Below are 14,187 nucleotides of genomic sequence, written 5' to 3'. Positions count from 1 at the left end.
GTTTCAACTGACGTGATAGGTTTGAGTTCAGAAGTCTGCTGTAGAATACTCTTTACTGCAAATCAATCCTGCACAATAGTCACTCCAGATAAATGATGCACTGAGTCATAATGTGGCTCAAGTAAAAGACTGCAATAGCACAGCTCACAGTTTAACACAGGTCAAGATGATCCAAAAGGCTCAAAAGAAAATTTGCAGAAGGCTCCAGTCAATACAGCATGGTGTACATAGAGATACAAAAGTTGTAGCAGGCTGCAACAGTCATTACAGTCTATATTGAAGCTGTGCAAGGCTGCTGAAGCACATATCCCCCAAGTAAATGAAGAAAAAATAACCCGCAGAAGTCTTTTCTCAAGTTGTAGAATGCAAATCAGTCAGCTGCAGCATGCTCTGTCTGCAAATCAGACCTGGCTTCTGATTCATTTACAGATGAGACCTAGTTACTTATTGAAGGCAGCAGCAGCACCCTTGCACTTTCCCAAGAGTGAATCTGAGAATGTCATCTCATAACATGATCGATTTGTTGCTAAGGACATCACTTTCTGCGTAAGCAAGTCTGAGAGTGTCTTAGTAGCAAGACTAGGATGGAACTCGGTGGAATTCTTCCTCACCAGGCTGAAAATTCGCTCATCTTCAGCATTGCTGTGCGGAATAGAGATGATGGCTAGCATGATCTTTGGCAGGTACACATACTTCAGCTGAGAAGTTGACCTGTCCTTCAGCTTCAAAATCTCAACCCACATGTCTGTCAGCTCTGTGCAATGGAGAAATGTTGACATCAGAGAGGTCATCCACTTGATATCGGGCAAACTCCAGCTGGATTGTATCCCTTTTGTCTTCCAACATGTGAAATTGGTCAATGAAGAAAGACACCGACTCAAACTTCGACACAAGTCTCTTTCTGGGGTCTGCGACGCTTGCATGTTTGAGAACTTCATTGTTGATGGGAAACTTCTTTAGAATGTAGTCACAAACGGCTGTGAAGAACTTCCTCACAGAAGAAAAGAACTCAGTAGTCTGAGAGGAAGAAAACTTGTGTGAAGCAAGGAAGGAGGTGACATCATGACCAACAATCAGTTCTTTATCCTCCCTCTGATTGCTGACATCTTTGTAGTTGCATGAAGCTACAGTAGTGGAAGAGGCAATGCTTGTTGGCTTCACAAAGTGTAGCAACATTTCTTTCAGAAAGTCCTGCAGTTTGTCATGAAGAAGGTGAATTTTGGGTGCATCTTCTTGCAGCTCAAGGTTGAAGCGAGTGAAAGTGGGGATGACTTTCAACAGAAAAAGACAATACAGTTTGTTGTAGTCGTTCAGCCGTCCAATGATCTTGCCTGCTTTGTCTCCTGAGGCAAAAGCAGGTCGTGACGGTGCTGTCTTTGTCCGAGAAACCAGCATCCCTGATGAAGTCTTCTTGGTAGCAGAACTTTTGGTTGATGATGGAGGCTTAACCCTAAAAAGACTGGGCTATTTTGGTAGCTCGAAAGACTGGGGGGGGGGGGGGGGGGCCTAAAGGGCCCCCCCTTAAGATCTCGGCCGTGGATCGCGCGATCGCCGCAGAAATTTGCACAATGGTAGTGTGCGATGTAATCTACAAGATCGTATATTTAAATTTTCCAAAATAGTCTTCTTTTATTTTATTTTGATTAATTATGCTAATTTATGCGAGAAATCAGACCTTTTTTATCTAAATCAGTAAATAAAGCTCCAAAAGTGCTCATTTTTGGTCTAGATATTCTTTGTAGCATTCTTAGCAAATGTACTTGAAAAAAAATTCGGTATCAAAATTAATTTCTTATTTATTTTATTGTTTTAAGAATTTCTTATGTATTTCTTTGTTTTTTCGACCTTTTGTTTTCGTTGTTTTTTTTAGCAAAATTTGTGGCAGACCCTTTTTGAAGCATAATACTACTAAAACAAATTGATTTTAGCCATTGAGAGTAAAAATAAGCATATTTATATGAACCATGTGATAAAACTCAATTTGTATTGACTTTGTACACAAAATCGCATTTTTGAGCCATTTTCGGTCTCACGTGCATGTACAAAAAGTTATGTAACTTCAGAACCGTACCCCCGGGCGTCACAAATTTGGTGTCAAAATGTGCGGGAAACTCGAAAGAAAAAAGTCACAGAGCATCGCGGCGAGAGCATTGCGTGTTGCTGAGTAATCGCGCGAAATGTCGAGGGGGGGGGCCTTTTAGGCCCCCCCCCCCAGTCTTTTTAGGGTTAAAGATGCTGGAAGCCAGATCAGTGGTCATCTTTGTAGAGGAAAGGACTGTAAGGAGATAAAGGGAGAGAAAAATTTGTTTAACATTTTATCAAAAAACTGTACAGCACAGACAAATCAGTCTTGTCTTCTTCTTTTTTTTTTTTTTTTTGGTGAAATGTGTGTATATATGTATAATTATATACATACGATTTTAACTACGATTTTCTTCGTGAGACAAGTAATTTGTTCCCCTATCGTACTAGTCTTCACTGCAATGGTCAACATCTTCACAAGTATATACATATAAATTAAATGACTGAGCTTCAACTAACCTTGAATTGTAGAGGGCAAGCTTTCGTCCTGCTCCTGAGGACTTTCTCAAGCCTTATGCAGTGGAGTGTTGTCTTGCAACGGCAGCAAGACAACAGAATTTTGTGTTCAACTACTATTCATAGATTAATCCAAATCCCTTTGATTATGCACTATACATCTTATTCTGCCTATAATTTATTTTTCAATGCTAGTAAACTTGCTTTATTACATTGTTGCTTTTTTTTTTTAACCATTAGTTTACCCTATGAAGAATTGTCATTTCAAACCATAGGCATGGTCATATATGAGTACATACAGAATTACCTGTATCAAACTAAACAAGGACTGGATGAGGTGGAAGGCAAAACTTTTCCAATAAATCAAATTTGATACTCACGTTTCTTTCTCTTCAATGATGCACTGCTCTCTGTCTCGGCACTTCTTTGTATGCCAGATACAACTGGTTGTTGTGAAGAGCTGGAACACTTCCTTGAAGCACTGCTGGTTTTAGGTACAGAGCTGGTGGTTTTTGGTGTAGAGAATGTGGCCTTTGGTGCAGAGCTAGTAGTTTTGGTTGCAGAGCTGGTAGTTTTGGTTGCAGAGGTGGTAGTTTTGGTTGCAGAGCTAGCAGTTTTGGTTGCAGAGCTGGTAGTTTTGGTTGCAGAGCATGGCATGGTCTTTGGTGCAAGGCCCTTTGGTGCAGGGCCCTTTGGTGCAGAGCATGTGGTCTTCTTTGCCGAGCCGGTTGTTTTTGGTGCAGAGCTACTGACTCTTGATGCAGGACTGGCGACTCTTGGTAAAGCACTGGCAGTGGCTTTTGGCGTATCACTAACTTTCTTCTGCGATGTGCTTGATGGTGGTGCTTCTTGACTGAAATAGCACCGGAGCGGTTCCCATTGCTCGATCAGACGACCCAACGCTTTTTCCAAAGACAGCCATCTAGTGCACACATGTTTCAGGATGGTGTGCTGCTCTACTCCACCCATCACCTGGAACTGTCTGTATTCTTTTTGTCGCTTGCTTGATTTTTCCAGGTAGTAGTATATTGGTACGAGTAAGTCTACAGGAGCAAAAGGGAGCTGGTCAGCTCCCTTCTCTGCAGCGAGATGCAAGAGGTGACAAAGACAGCCCATAACAAAGATATTGTTGTTCTTCTCCTTGACAAAGGCCCGCACTCCGTTCTTTTCTCCCATCATAACGGCCGCGTTGTCTGCAGAGAAGCAAATTACGTTCTGCCAGAACAGTCCGTTCTCCACAAAAATCTTGTCAAGAAGGTTGAAGATACCTTTTCCTGTCGATCTTTCATCTGTGGTCGCTATCTGGAGTAGGGCACTGATCACCTTGCTACAGTCCTCATCAAAATATCTCACCACAACAGGATACAGCTGTTCCTTAGCTGCACGATCACAGCTTCCATCCGTTGAAATAGAAAATCTTGCTGCTCTGATTTTCTTTAAAATGTCCACTGCAAAATAATTTTTAAAAACGTATTGAGTCCAATTTAGAGTGTTAGAATGCAGCAATGTATCACAGATGATCTCCAACTACTTAGCAACTACAAATTTTGTACATATTTACAGACACACACACACACACACACACACACAAAATCCAGCACAATTCTATTTGGTTTTATAATCATCATTAAACTGTCTAATTCCCCAAGTCATGGTTACGGTTATTCATAACAGTAAATAATATCCTCTGCAATGCATTGTAAACATTTGTAGTTTTTAATGATTTCCTAAACCTCTAGTTATGATAGGCTTAAGTTTGAAGCTGTATTAGCAGTAACCGCAGCAGCGACCCCATACGGACAAATACGTACCGTAAAGGGGTCGCACAGCAAGCCTATACCTGTCACAGAAGCACCTGATATGGCTTAGCATTTCGGTGACCAGAGACCAAAATACAGGGTTTTACACTGAAATTAGTAGCCTTACTCTTAGATAAGATACTTACAATCACAGCAGGCGAAGTCGATTTACAATATGATCTGTTTTGAGAGCCCAGTGAAAGAGTTTATCTGAGGGTTTTTATAGTCCTACCGCATTTCGTATTGTGGTACGACTTACACAGCGCATGCGCGAATATGGATAAAACGTAGCACATACTATAATACGCAATGTATGCGTGTGGAAAAAAACCGGACGGCTCGCTGAGAACTGAAATGAATATTCATGAGACGTAACAAAAAAGAATGCATTGCTGGGCGCTGATTTACTATCGGGCCTACCGGCACTTATTAATTTCGTTTTTAATTAAAGCACATTTCGAATGTGTGGTTCATTATTTATTTGCAATAAAGGAAGTGCACACATAATGAACATCTGGAGATATGACGGATTAAGAAAATAACAGGTGATTTTCATGATAGAGGGTATGTTTGTTTCTTTGTTTGTTTTTTCCCAGTCTGCAGGGGCAATGTCCCAGATGTCTCATCTATAAATCAAGTTTCCTTTCACACTGTAAAATGTTGTACATTCACAATGGCTTCAGTTTGCTACTTTCACTGTACTTATTGATGCCATTGTATACTCACTTTATCCAAGATTTGGTGATGGAAACCAAAACAAACGCTCTTGCCAATCCCAGTTGGCAATATCATTAAGGTGTCCTTCTGTTTCACTGTGCTTTCCATTATTTCTACCAGCTCCTCTTTAAACTTAATTCCAGCCTCCTCCTCTAATTCCTTGAGAGCATCTTTGAACTCCATTATGATGATACTGATAGCTATGAATGGTCCGAGAACTACGAGCAACATTGTACATGTACATATATGGCAGATGACGTAAACATGAATATTCATTTGCGCATGCCCAGATCAATTTACTTACGTGATATTTTCAAAATGGCGAGCGGCAGTGTCGATAGTGTCGAGTGGGGTTCCAGCAAAGATGATGGCGATTTCTCTTGTTTTCGGAGGTAATGGTGAGTAATACATAGTCGGCTATAATATTCAACATTATGGTATTACAAAATGTGGCTTTTTGTTGTGAATCCATGTGTCGTTTTGAACGGTGAGTTTGTGACAGAATTGTACGCGTCGCAGTACTTCCTAAAAATCGCATGCGATGCTTCGGGGCGCTGTTACTGTGTTACAGCACCCCGCGACGGGGTTATATTAGCAGTGACTATATAAACATCACAGCAGCATTTTGACCAACTAATGTAATGTCTTTCATTTTTACATTATATGGGCTTATTATTAGGAGCGACGAAAACATTTTGAGTTGACTCATACATAATATTTAAAAAGAAAATATGTAGTGTCTACAAATAAGGTGTCCTGCAAATGTACAATAGCAACTTGTAAAGTGGTATGCTTAAAATGTATCATGACACCAACCTCTTGTTTCTTGACCCAAAGTCTGTGCTATTGCAGTCGTTTTTGTCCTCCGACACGCAAATTTCTCGGCGATTTTGCTGTCTGGAAACATCTTTTTCACAAGACTAGACAGATGGTCTGCAATGGCCATCGGAAGATTGTGCTCTATGATGAACTGGGTCATGAGAGTCTCTGCTCTTATTGTAGTATTGTCTTTAGGAAGAATGAACTTTGTAAAACTGCTGGTTCCAGCTATACCCTGTGCTGCTGAACGGTGTTTAGACGACTGCATGTGCATCTTTATGTCGCTGGCTCCACCATGAGCAATAGAAATATCGCATGAACACAAAGTACATCTTGCATAGACTTCTCCTTTCCGCGATGACGCAATGCAGGTCCATGTCTTTGAATACTCTTCCTTGAATGTCTGCTTACGACGCGATGCAAGATTTGTCTTTGTCTTTTGAGATGACATTTTCTTCATCAAATGATTCTCTCCAGTCTCAATGAAAACAAATTGAAAGTTCCGATATGTCGGGTGAAAAGTCAAATCAAAAGTGGACGATCATCAAATAAAATAAAATGTAAGTTCCGATGGCCTGACACTGTCACTGGTCACGTCTAACGTTAGTACGTACCTCAAGACGATCATTCGTACAAAAGTTCAAGTCGCATTAGTATTACAGGCGAATCCATCCATAATTCGTATCATTCATAGAAGTCGTGCTGATAATCCCTTTCCAATCGCTAAATACACACGGTAAATTCATTCAATTACTGTAACAAAAATGCTAGCTCCTTTCACTAAGAGCTCAAGACTCACAAGCTCATCGCCGAGTATCGGCGCGACGTAACGAATACGTATAGAATTTACCATGCCGCCCATAAGGAGATGAGATCGAGAGGTTGTAAACGAACATTAATGTTAGTACGAGTACTTACTTGGTACGAAGCTGGGGCTGGTGCACCGGGCCGGTGCAGCACGCTGGTTACACGTTCACCAGACCAGCACGTTGCGTGCGTGATGCCCAGGGCAGTGCCACATGCCCAGGGTATCGGTAGGGGATAACGGGATATTCAGTACTGTTGTATTCATTCAGCAAGCAAAGCATTGCTGTACACACACACACACACACACACACAATATTTGAGTACAGTACCTCCAAAATGGTCGTTAGGCAGGATCGTTAGGGAAACATTCACTGTCTCGGAGGCCAAGGGGGAAATACTATAATCTTCATCACGAGCTTGGAATTTGCATGAACGAATGCAAGTATTTGTTCGGTGCAATTATGTTTTACTACAATAGTTTCACGATTGCTTTCAAGCTTTCACATTAATTGGATTTTAAACATTATCGTTATATTTTGAAGTAATTCGGTGACTTTTCCCCCAGCCCGAAATCAGAGTCTCACACAACGGTAACTGCTAACAGCTACTGTACTAGTATGCATATCATGCCAACGTGTGCAACACGTGGTTGGTTTCACTTCAAGTTCAATGGAATGCGCTTGATGGTCGGCTTACGATGCACTGTGAACGGTTCATGTTCGGTGCGCGATGCTAGAATACAGCACGTATTTTACAAGCATAAAACCAAAGAATGTTGATAGCCGAATCACCTAAGAAGTGAAGTTAATATGAATAAATTTTGAGCGATAATCAGTTTTTTAAAAAAGTTTTAAATTGTCCCGATTTTGCTAACTGCACGAGCAGCTTTCATCAATACGTTCCAACAGCAACACTTCAATAGCAAATAATTATCGGCGCACTACAAGAACTTTTCTGATTTTTCTTTGGACATGACGACTCAATCCATTTATTTGCTTCAGTGAACATTTATTGGTACACCTATCGACTGTTTGATGTTTTTACTAAAGGTCTGAAGCAAAGATAGAAACATGCTCTTTATAGTTTGCATGCGTCTAATGGTTTTTTTTAACTCCTTATAGTTCATCCTCAACAACAAACAGGCTAAACTACACGCTAAAGGAATTCAGGTGTGCAAATTCTTTCGTCTGGCAGTGGCACCTGTTATTTGTGGAAATTTCCACAAAGGGCTGGGGGTGTCAAGTTTTGTGCCTCTCTTTTTCTATCCTGAGATTCTGTTCATATATAATTGCTTCTGTCTACTGTTGTATTATTTTTTTTTTATTCTACATTATAAATATTTACCTACATTTTTTTTTTCCATTTGTCTATGATTTAAAGGTGAGTTACAATCAGAAACTAAGGATTCCATGTATAGTAACACAGTGAGAATTAGGCGTACCGGTTTCTGGCTCATGACGTGGTTCTTTGTTGTGCAGTGTATGTATCTCTTTTTTTTTTTCCATCAGTCATGGGCGGGGAAATAGATCAGAGAGATGTGGGTGGGAAAGAATCAGAAGACAGAAATATTTGCTCTGCAAGCTCCCTTTTATTATCAGTCATTATCATCAATAGTAATACCATCGCAACAGATTATTCATTTTCGTATTAATAATAATTCCAGGTAAGCACTTTTAGCAAACAAATCACGAAAAACATGAACCAATCACAAAAAAATAACTGCAAAATACTTGCGAGACAAACGTCAACAATAAGTGATAACACTGCACAAGCAACAGGATTAAAACGTCCTTCAAAATATTATTGCTGCACGGTCGTGGGCGGACACATCATCGATACAAAAATATGTTGTACACTCATTCTCAACATAAACATGACGATTTAAACAACTTAACATCAAAATATAAAGGGAACAAACGAAGTGACATAGAACAGAGGAAATCATATCCAAAGAGAAATGATAAACGACGGAAATGGAACAATACGTAGCTGAGGTTTGCATAAACGAACGCAAACGCGAAAATAAACACATGGGACACAGTCACAGTTTGAAGCTTTTTTTTTCACGCACTCATCGATCATCGTCATTACATTGGTTAGTACAGTACACGCACAGCACTGTTGCTGTACACAAGTGTCCCCGCGCTGGCGCACGGGTCGGTCAAATACTTCTTTCCACACTCGAATATAAACTCACTTTTCAATTGCAGAAATATAATGCAGTAACACTGTAAAGACCATACAACACTCTCAAAAGTCAGTCCGTACTTGGGAGGGTAAAGGAATAGGCGGACGAAGAAGTAAAGAAGAGCAAAAAGAATGCAGAAATTGGAGACACGATCGTGACTAGACCGCTTTTAATACAGTTTACCTACCGTACGTCCACGTACACATACTGTACATGTTGCGTGCAGCTATGCAGCTGATCGAGGCTAGTGGTGGTCGACCGATCGGGAAGATGAGGCTGGGCTACCCACTGGTATACCGCACAATGTAGAGTTCTACCTACACCTGCTGGCTGCAGCTGGCGATGCGATGGCTGCCCACAACGCGGACTGCAGTATACGCACGCATGCAGCCCATAACACGTGTTGCGCACTTTTCTCTTCCGTGCCTGTCTACAGTTTAGTACAGTGCGTGCGCGCTGCATCGGCGAGTAGCTAGATACAGTACACATTACAGTAAGGCGTCTTTGTCATTTTATTTGTCATTTCTTTTTTCGCGAAATTCGTACTATTTGAGGGCATTTTCGTATTTTCGTATTCCCTTCGATTTTTCGTAACAAATACAAATTTTCGGAACAGTTGGCAGCTCTGCATTTGGGTTGAGCGACTCAAGTTGTTAAAGTTTTGTCTTACCTGGGAGAGTAATCTTTTGTATACCTATGGTCAAAACTTGGCAACTTCAAACAGAACTCAAATCAAGGTATCAACAGTTTTTCTGGACCATCTTTTTTTTCTTTTTCTTTTTTTCCAGACAAGTGCTGTGTTAAAGGGATCGTATAATTTTGGTTGAGACCTAATTTCAGGTTTCTAACATTTTTGGTGAGATAATGAGAAACCTCTTGTGAAATATGAAAGAGCGTGTAATTCCACGAGGAATTCAATGTTTATTTGATGAAAATTGGTTTTGAAATGGCTGAGATATCCAAAATAGAGCGATTCTAGTAAAGTGTGGGACCCACACTTTATTACGATCGCTTTGTTTTACTTTCTTTGTGGATGTTTCAGTCATTCCAAACCTGATTTTCATCAAATAAACTTTGAATTCCTCCTAAAATGGTATCCACTGTACTATTTCGTAAGTGTTTTCTTGGTACAGTATCTTGCAAAAAGTTAAAAGCCCAATTCTCATCTCCACCAATACTGTACCATCCTTTTAACTGTGAAATAGAACATGCTTGCTCCTTATCCACAGTAGGCCTGAGTGACCCTTATCTTTAAATCCTCATTTTTCCCTTTTCTATCGAAGTGCACCTCCTAACTCTCTTTATTTCAATCCCTTTTGAATGAGTTTGGATGGTCCAATTTTAGCAAGTTACATATGATTCTAAAGTTTACAGCTTGCTCTTTTAAGTTAAAGTGCTGAAACATGGAAATTCATTTGTGGGTTTTGAGCTGGGTGGTCACATCTTATGTGAAAGCCAGTAGCCCTTACGTGGAGTCTCTCCATAATTATCCGTGTGAATGTCCGTAAATCTTTGGCCAAATCATATGTAGTCCTATGTCATATAGAAGAAAATGAAATTCATCTCCTTGTGCACTGAAGGAGTTAAGAAGTTAAGAATATGAATGAATGAATGAACAGTTATTGTCATGCATTATTTTATAACATTTCACAATTGGCCAATTATGAATTGCACATTTTGTAGTTTGAATGTAAAGTCATTCAAGCATCTAGGATCATATGAAGATATTTAAGAGGTGAATTTGAGATGCAGAATATGAATTTTTGTCTATTCTTCCCGACCCCACCCCTAAATACAAAGCTTTGCAAAGGAGGTCTACGACCTGCGGCAAATGCTCTGTGACTTGCATGTCCTCAGTAAGCAAAAGATATATCCAAAAGCCTGTCTTGTATGAACCTTTGTGGTTGGAAAGATAAAAGTGAACCTTTGGTCAGCCTGCACTAACATTCAAAATCAAACCAGGATAATCATGGTTTATGTGTTTTGAAATGGGGTGAGATTAAATATGGGTTTTGATTATGAAATTGCATGTTGCAATACTTGTCCTTTTCCGTAATTTGTTAGCTCAGTATTTTGATCAAAAGAGAAGATATGTAGATTCTACACCACTCCAACATGAAGTTAGAAGTATAAAGTAAAGATATTGATCCAACTCTCCCTGGACCTGTGTTTGAAATTGCTGTGTAAATGATGTTCATTTCATCATTTTTATTTCGGCAAGAATGTAGCATCTGTAACTCTGTAAGAAAATTTGTCACCCTTGAATCCTTACAGTCCTATAAGTTGATTCAAAGTATACATGTATTGCATCTTTTTAGCTCACTTGAGCCAAAGGCTCAAGTGAGCTATTGCGATCGCCCTTCGTCCGGCGTCCGGCGTGCGTAAACTTTTTACATTTTCATCTTCTTCTTGAAAACCCCAAGACCGATTTTCATCAAACTTGGCAGGTAGTATCCCTAGGGGGTTAGGAACTCAATTTGTTAAAATGGGCACCATGCCCCACCCAGGGGGCCCCCAAGGGGGCCCAACCCCCCCCCCCCCCCAATTAAGGAATCTGTAAAAATCTTCTTCTCTAGAACCAGAAGTGATAGAGCTAAGTTAATACTATGAGTTAGTACATTGATGACTGTAGTTTCAAGTTTGTTCATGGCAGAATCAGGGGTGCCCCCCTTGGGACCCAGGGGAGGGGGGTGGGGAGGGGTCCTAATGGGGCCTAAATTGTACATTTTCATCTTCTTCTTGAGAACCCCATGACCCATTTTCACCAAACTTGGCAGGTAGCATCCCTAGGGGGTTAGGATCTCATTTTGTTAAAATGGGCACCATGCCCCACCCAGGGGGCCCCCAGGGGGGCCCAAAACCCCCCCCCCCAAAAAAAAAAAAATGAAGGAATCTTTAAGAATCTTCTCTAACATAAGCTAAGATAATACTGTGAGTGAGTACATTAATGACTGTAGTTTCAAGTTTGTTCATGGCAGATCCAGGGGTGCCCCTCTTGGGGGCAGGGGGGGGGGGGGGGTGGGAAGGTCCAAATGGGGGCCTGAATTGTACATTTTCATCTTCTTCCTGAAAACCTCATGATGGATTTTCGTCAAACTTGGCAGGTAGCATCCCTAGGGGGTCAGGATCTCAATTTATCAAAGTGGGCACCATGCCCCACCCAGTGGGCCCCAGGGGGCCCCAATGCCCCCAAATTAAGGAATCTTTAAAAATTTTGGCCCTTATTGTACATTTTCATGTTCTACTTGAGAATGCCTGGTCAAATTTTAGTAAAGCTGTGAATAATTTAGATTAGTGACTGCGTGAAAGGTGAACTTGCGATACTCAGGTGAGCGCGAGACCCGAGGGTCTCTTGTTTTTTTTTCCATTTCTGCATCATCAAAGTTTTGCAAGGAAATTAAAATGTTGAAGAGTAGTAACATCATGGTCTCGTCTTATGTGCATACGACGGAGTGACTGACACCTTCATTGCTGGGTAGGGTTTGGGGTGCTCTAATATGGGTAGCGTAAACAGGGAGGGGCAATGAATTTTGAAATTCAAAACGCCACAAACAGGAAAGAGTCACCGTTGCCATCGTATCAACAATTCAAACTCTTCTGAAGCTGTGTACAAAAGTTTATACACCAGAGATGTACCGGTTTATTTCGCTACGTGACTGTACTTGATACAACTTGGTTACGTCGGAAACTAGATTGGATTTTCATGTGTCATTGTCGAAGACTGTTATGAGCCACCTGGATTTCGATATTTTGCAGGGTACTTCATGCTTTTAGGCTCGGATTTTTTTTTTGGCCATATTTGCGTGAATTATATGATTCTACACGATCATCTTGTTTTTATCTTGCTTTAATCTTGTGAACCTTTGTTTTACCCATTTATTTTTCGTATGTTTACCCCCGCTTGTCATCAGTATTAAGGTAATGAAGCCTCTTGTATTTGGATGGCTTGAAAGCACAAACATGCAATGAAATTGCCCTATAAAATGACAGTTGTGTTTGATTGTGTTTCATCATGTTGCATGGATAATCATTGGATGTTTTTTAAAGAGGAAGTCCACCCCAAAAATGAATAAATTCCAAAAGAAAGAGGAAAAGATTCCATACAGAACGTTCCAAAAATGTCAAAAATACAGATAAGAAATAAGGAAGATATGACATTTTGAAATTTCAGTTTTTTTTTCTTGACCAGTCCTTTATATGAATATTCAAATGAGCAACTCAATGATGTCATGCCCACACAATTTTTCATTTATGTTATAAATGAAATTATGAAAAGTTGTTATTTTTAGCTAATACAGGTAAAAGCATATTCCCATACCAAACTATATCAGAGCTAACATTCATTCTTTTTTTTTTTCATTGTTATAATGGGTGGTTTTAAGGTGAGATTTTTGTCATTTCTGTATATGAAATGTACATGAATAAGAAATTGTGGAAGCATGACATCAACTTGCTGATGTGAGTATTCATAACGTCTGGTCAAGAAGCGATTTCCAAATTTAAAAAAAAAAAAAAAAAAAAAAAAAACTGCCTTATTTCTTTTCCGATTTTGATAATTTTTGCACCGTTCTGCAGAGATTTTTTTTTCTCTTCTTTGTGAAATGGATAACATTTTTGTGTGGCTTTCTTCTTTAATGATGACCCAGATTTTATAAAATCATCATCAGTTTACACATTTGGTGAAGATTATCCCTGAATGTCCCTCACTTGTGTTAGTTTTGCAAACTTTTTACTGCATGAGGATCTGCATTACCATCTACAGATGATGATCAACCCCACCCCCATCCCCTCCATTATCATCATCACCACCGACAACTATCTTCACTCCCACTGCTTCTCCCCTGATCCTCATTCCTATTATCCCATTCATTGCCAAGGTCTTCACACAGTCATCAACACCTTCAATGACATCTTGTCAGAATTTTCTGGTTATCTCCATAATCATAAAAAATGCTTACTTTGTACTGTTCAAATCCTCGCTACTTGAATTATGCGGAGATACCAATGGTTACTTTTTGCAGGTCTGCCAACATTCCCACATCCAAATCAGGGACATTCCACACAGCAATCGGGGAGATATCTGTGTGTTACAGTACATGCATCTCAATGGGCGAAAATAATTCCCAAATCGGGGAGATTTTAATATTCTCTTCTTCAGACATGAACAGATTTTGACATTTTCAGGGAGACTTGGCAGCTCTGTTTTTGTAGCATCTTCTACTGAATCAAAAAACAAGACAAAACAAAAACCACCTACAAACCCCTACTTCAATGAATGGAAGAAAGCAGACCACCAAACATGGTTGACAAAGAAATTGG

General features: G+C 40.0%; 1 protein-coding gene across 1 annotated transcript; it reads right to left on the bottom strand.

Annotated features, from left to right (window-relative positions):
- Nucleotides 1–194: 194 nt before the first annotated feature.
- Nucleotides 195–5,961, bottom strand: LOC140237952 (uncharacterized). The gene is given in 4 exon segments (XM_072317885.1): nucleotides 195–746; nucleotides 748–1,443; nucleotides 2,980–3,986; nucleotides 5,871–5,961. Coding segments are annotated over 4 exon segments (2,100 nt in total). The 3' UTR covers nucleotides 195–440.
- Nucleotides 5,962–14,187: the final 8,226 nt, after the last annotated feature.

This window comes from Diadema setosum, chromosome 2, assembly GCF_964275005.1.
Source record: "Diadema setosum chromosome 2, eeDiaSeto1, whole genome shotgun sequence".
NCBI lineage: Eukaryota > Metazoa > Echinodermata > Echinoidea > Diadematoida > Diadematidae > Diadema > Diadema setosum.
This window is presented reverse-complemented; position numbering and strand designations above follow the sequence as displayed.